The sequence below is a fragment of the Vigna radiata genome, chromosome 5 (genome assembly GCF_000741045.1).
Source record: "Vigna radiata var. radiata cultivar VC1973A chromosome 5, Vradiata_ver6, whole genome shotgun sequence".
NCBI lineage: Eukaryota > Viridiplantae > Streptophyta > Magnoliopsida > Fabales > Fabaceae > Vigna > Vigna radiata.
This window is the reverse complement of record NC_028355.1, coordinates 9,132,967-9,137,359: the sequence shown is the minus strand read 5'-3', so window position 1 is coordinate 9,137,359 and position 4,393 is coordinate 9,132,967. Positions and strand designations below refer to the sequence as shown.

At 33.7% G+C, this 4,393-nt stretch overlaps 1 protein-coding gene across 1 annotated transcript; it reads right to left on the bottom strand.

Moving 5' to 3' along the window:
- Window positions 1-1,396: 1,396 nt before the first annotated feature.
- On the bottom strand, window positions 1,397-1,924 carry LOC106760286 (uncharacterized mitochondrial protein AtMg00810-like). Its single transcript, XM_014643740.1, has 2 exons — window positions 1,828-1,924; window positions 1,397-1,734 (listed from the first exon to the last, which is right to left on the bottom strand). The coding sequence occupies exons 1-2, from the start codon at window positions 1,922-1,924 to the stop codon at window positions 1,397-1,399; spliced, it is 435 nt and encodes a 144-aa protein (XP_014499226.1).
- Window positions 1,925-4,393: the final 2,469 nt, after the last annotated feature.

The following is a 4,393-nucleotide window of genomic DNA, read 5'->3' as shown; positions in this document are numbered from 1 at the left end:
TTGTGATCTTTTCTTTCAAAAATGTGTAATAATCAAAAACATTTTATCTCACATTTCAATACAAGCATGTTGCACAAATATAACACTCAATCAAACATAGGAACATACAATGTAATTCAACAAAACATGTTCAGCAGATATGACAAACGTTACAGAATAAGAACATGTAATACTGGAACATATGTACTGTTATTAAGCACTGAGTTGTCATCATCAAAAACCAGTTTGATATAGAGTTTGTGTTGTCAACAATCTCAACAATCTCCTTTTTTTTTATGATGCACAACCATGATTAATAACTCAACCATGTTTGTACAATTCCACGAAAGACAAAGTAAAAACATATATATCAGAAACATTAACACAATTTAGTTACTCTGCATATACAACAAAAATATCAAGCAGATAAAGTATGATGCAACAATTCTCCCTAATAGACTTGCTCTCATACACTCATGAATATCTCTCCCCCTTTGTGCATTAACAAAAAAGGAATGCTTCATATATTTATGCAGTTTTGAAAAACAACAGAGATGCATCAAAAAGATATGCAATGTATGAAGTACAATGATGCTCTCAAAATCACAAGTTCATCACAAAACAAAGTAAACTGCCCTTGAAATATAGATGTGCGATGAAACAATGTGTAAAACAGTGATACTCCCCCTGTCATTATGCATGGATTTCAAAAACGGTTTAAGTGCACAACGCAAAATATCACAATTTAAGCAACAAATTAAGCTCGAATTTGTATCACAGTCAAACAATTAAATCACATGTATATGAAATGATACAAATATCAACAATCTCACAATATTATCTCAATTTGAATATTAAAATTGTAAAGATCAGAGATAATAACATAATATTAATGATTTAAGCAAACAGTAAGGATAGAATCAAATTCCAGAAATTGGAATTGTTAACCCAGATAGACGTAGTCCAATGCATTAAATCATCAGTCGAATGCATTGTTTTGCAACTGTTGAATTTCAAATGTAGATCTTCAAAGCAATGTCCTTCCTGCAAAACCTTTCAAAAACCTTTTCCAGATCAAGCATGATGGTTAAGCAAGAATTAAATCATATCAAAACAGAAGTCAATGTGTAAAAATGCATGACAGTTCAAGCATAGTTGACTTCAATCAGAACATAGTCGAATATATCATTTTACACTATTATCATTTAGAATCCCCAGTTCATTTCGAATTGTAAAAAATCTTTCTTTGTTCAGAGGTTTTGTAAAGATATCAGTCCACTGATGTAGTGTATCAGCATATTCAATTTTGATTTCACCCCTATTTATATGATCTCTAATGAAATGATGTCTTATCTCAATATGCTTAGTTTTCGAGTGCAAAATTGGATTCTTAGTTAAATTTATAACACTAGTACTATCACATTTCAACGGAATGTTTTCTAATTTTAATGCCATAGTTCTCTAATTGACTCTTTATCCAAAGAGACTGTTCACAACAGCTTCCAACCGCTATGTACTCAGCTTCTAGGGTAGATAAAGCCACACATGCTTGTTTCTTTGAATTCCAAGAGATCAATGAAGATCCAAGTAAGTGACATGTGCCACTGGTGCTTTTTCTGTCTATTTTGCAACCTCCAAAATCAGAATCACTGTAACCATTTAGAAAAAGGTTTGTACCATTTGGATACCACAGTCCAAGGCCTTTAGTACCTTTCAGGTACTTTAAAATTCTTTTAACTGCTGTAAGATGTGATTCTTTAGGAACAAATTAAAATCTAGCACAGAGACAAACACTATGCATTATGTCAGGCCTACTGGCAGTAAGATAAAGTAGCGATCCAATCATACCTCGATACATTCTTTGATCAACACTTTTACCAGCCTCATCTAGATCCAAGTAGCAGTTAGTTGCCATTGGAGTAGCAGCATCTTTGCAATCCAACATCTTGAATCTTTTCAACAGATCATTGAGTATTTTGACTGATGAATGAATATGCCATCTTTGGTTTGTTTCACTTGTCAACAAGGAAGTATGTCAGCTCTCCCATCATGGACATCTCAAATTCTTCCTGCATGACCTTTGAAAATTCTTTGCACAACATAGGATTAGTGGAACCAAAAATAATATCATCAACATAAATTTGCACATAAAGTTTATCCTTATTTGAGCTTTTTATGAAAAGGGTGGAATCAAATTTTCCTCTTGAGTATCCTTTCTTTACAAGAAATTCACTTAACCTTTCATACCATGATCTTGGTGCTTGCTTTAATCCATATAAGGCTTTCTTCAGTTTGTAGACATGATCAATCAAACCATTAAGCACACTGCACAAACAATCATTCAGCAACAATCAATGAATATATGCATGATGCAGCAGAAAGATACAGGTTTACCAGTTGTAGACACTCAAGGTATTTGATATGTTCCATAGTTAATTCATCCTTGAGAACAATTTTGTATTAGCTGCATAACCTGCAAAACAATTAAGTTTTGGTTGCTAGAACCCATTTAACTTTGGGTCCTTGATTGTTAGTTCTTGTCACATGTTCCTTTGGTATCCATACATATAATCCCAGAGGAACAACAACATTTCTATAATAACAATTTCTAACAGTATGACCAACACAATTGCAATAAAAACATGCATTTCTAGTAGGTTTTCTTAATTCATTAAGCTTCCTAGCATTGGTTCTGTTAGAGTAAACTTTGTATCCAATTCCTTGTCTATTTTTAATTTTGCTAGATGAATTCAATACAACATCTAAATTGTCACTAGCTTGAGCAAACTTAGCTAGCTTGCTAGTCAAGTAATTTATCTTTTCAATATGTGTAGGACAATTTTCACAATCTTTTTCAACAGTAATAGTTTTAATCTCAATATTTCTAGCAGATGACAAAGCTTCATTTAATTCTTTTTCTAATTTTTATTCTCTGCAACAAAGTTATCAATTCTTTTTTCAAAGTCCATTCTTTCAGAGCACAGTCGATTTACCTTGTACTGCAGTCGCATGGCTTCAGCATGTAGCTCTTTGAATTCATCTTGAAGCAGATCATATTTGACTTCTATCGATTCATTTTATATATATGCATCACTGTCATAATCATCCCATGTTACACCTGTCATATAGCACAAATTTGATTCCTCATCTTGATCAGAATCTTCATCACTTGATTTCTCAGAATCGGAGTTTTCCCAAGTAATGCAAGCTCCTTTCTTTCTCATGTTTCTGCCTTGAGGAAATCTTTTCTTTGCTTTCTGCTTTGGCTGTAATTCAGGACAGTCAGGCTTGATGTGACCTTCTTTTCCACATTCATAGCACTGGACAACATTCGTGTGAAGCTCTTCTTTTTGCTTTGACCTACATGGTTAGACAGTTGACTATCATTTTGCATAATTCGAATAAATTTTCTTACCATCAAGGTCATCAGTTCTTTGTCGTCCATCTCTATTTCTGTGATGTTCTTGCTTCCAGCCTTCAGAGCTATAGACTTCTTTTCTTCAATCTCCTTTTCATCCTTCAGTCTACAAAGTTCTAACTCATGTTCCCGTAACTTGCTAAACAAGGTAGCCATATTCATCATTGTAAGATCTTTGGATTCAGAGATTGTAGTGACTTTTGGTTGCCAGTTCCTGTTCAGGCTTTTCAGAATCTTTATGTTGATCTCTTCTTTGTCAAAGACTTTGCCAAGAGCCATCAGGTGATTTACGATATGAGTGAACCGTTTCTGGACATCATAGATGCTTTCACCAGCTTTCATTCTGAACAACTCATATTCTTGTATCAACGAATATTTCCTGGCTCTCTTGACTTCATCTGTGCCTTCATGTGTTACCTCGAGAGCATCCCACATTTCCTTTGCAGACTTGTATTGGGATATCTTGAAAAATTCATCAATAGTTAGTGTAGAGGCAATAATATTCCTAGCTTTAACATCATACTGAGCTTTTCTATTTTCATCAGCAGTCCACTCAGTAAAAGGTTTCAAAACAGTTTCACTATCAACAATTTTTGTAGGCACATATGGACCATTTAAAGTAGTATCCAAAATTCCTTTATCTTGCGATTCAAGAAAGATTTGCATGCGAATTTTCCAAAAAGGGTAATTTTCACCAGCAAACAGAGGTGGTCTGTTTGTTGAAGCACCTTCACCAAAAGTTTGAAAATTTGAAGCTATCCCCAGGTTTTACAGTCGAATAGAATAAAAACAAAGTCGACTGAATTTTCAAATATCTTATTAAAACCAGCTCTGGTGCCAATTCTTAAGAAACAGGTAGGCTTCTTTGTACACCAATAGAGGGGGTAAATTGGTGTTAATTCAAAATTAAAATCTTTTCGCAATCTTGATATGAAAAATTCAAAGCTTTTGATCTTTCCTTGAAATGCAAGTTATTGAAAATTCAATGCAGCGGAA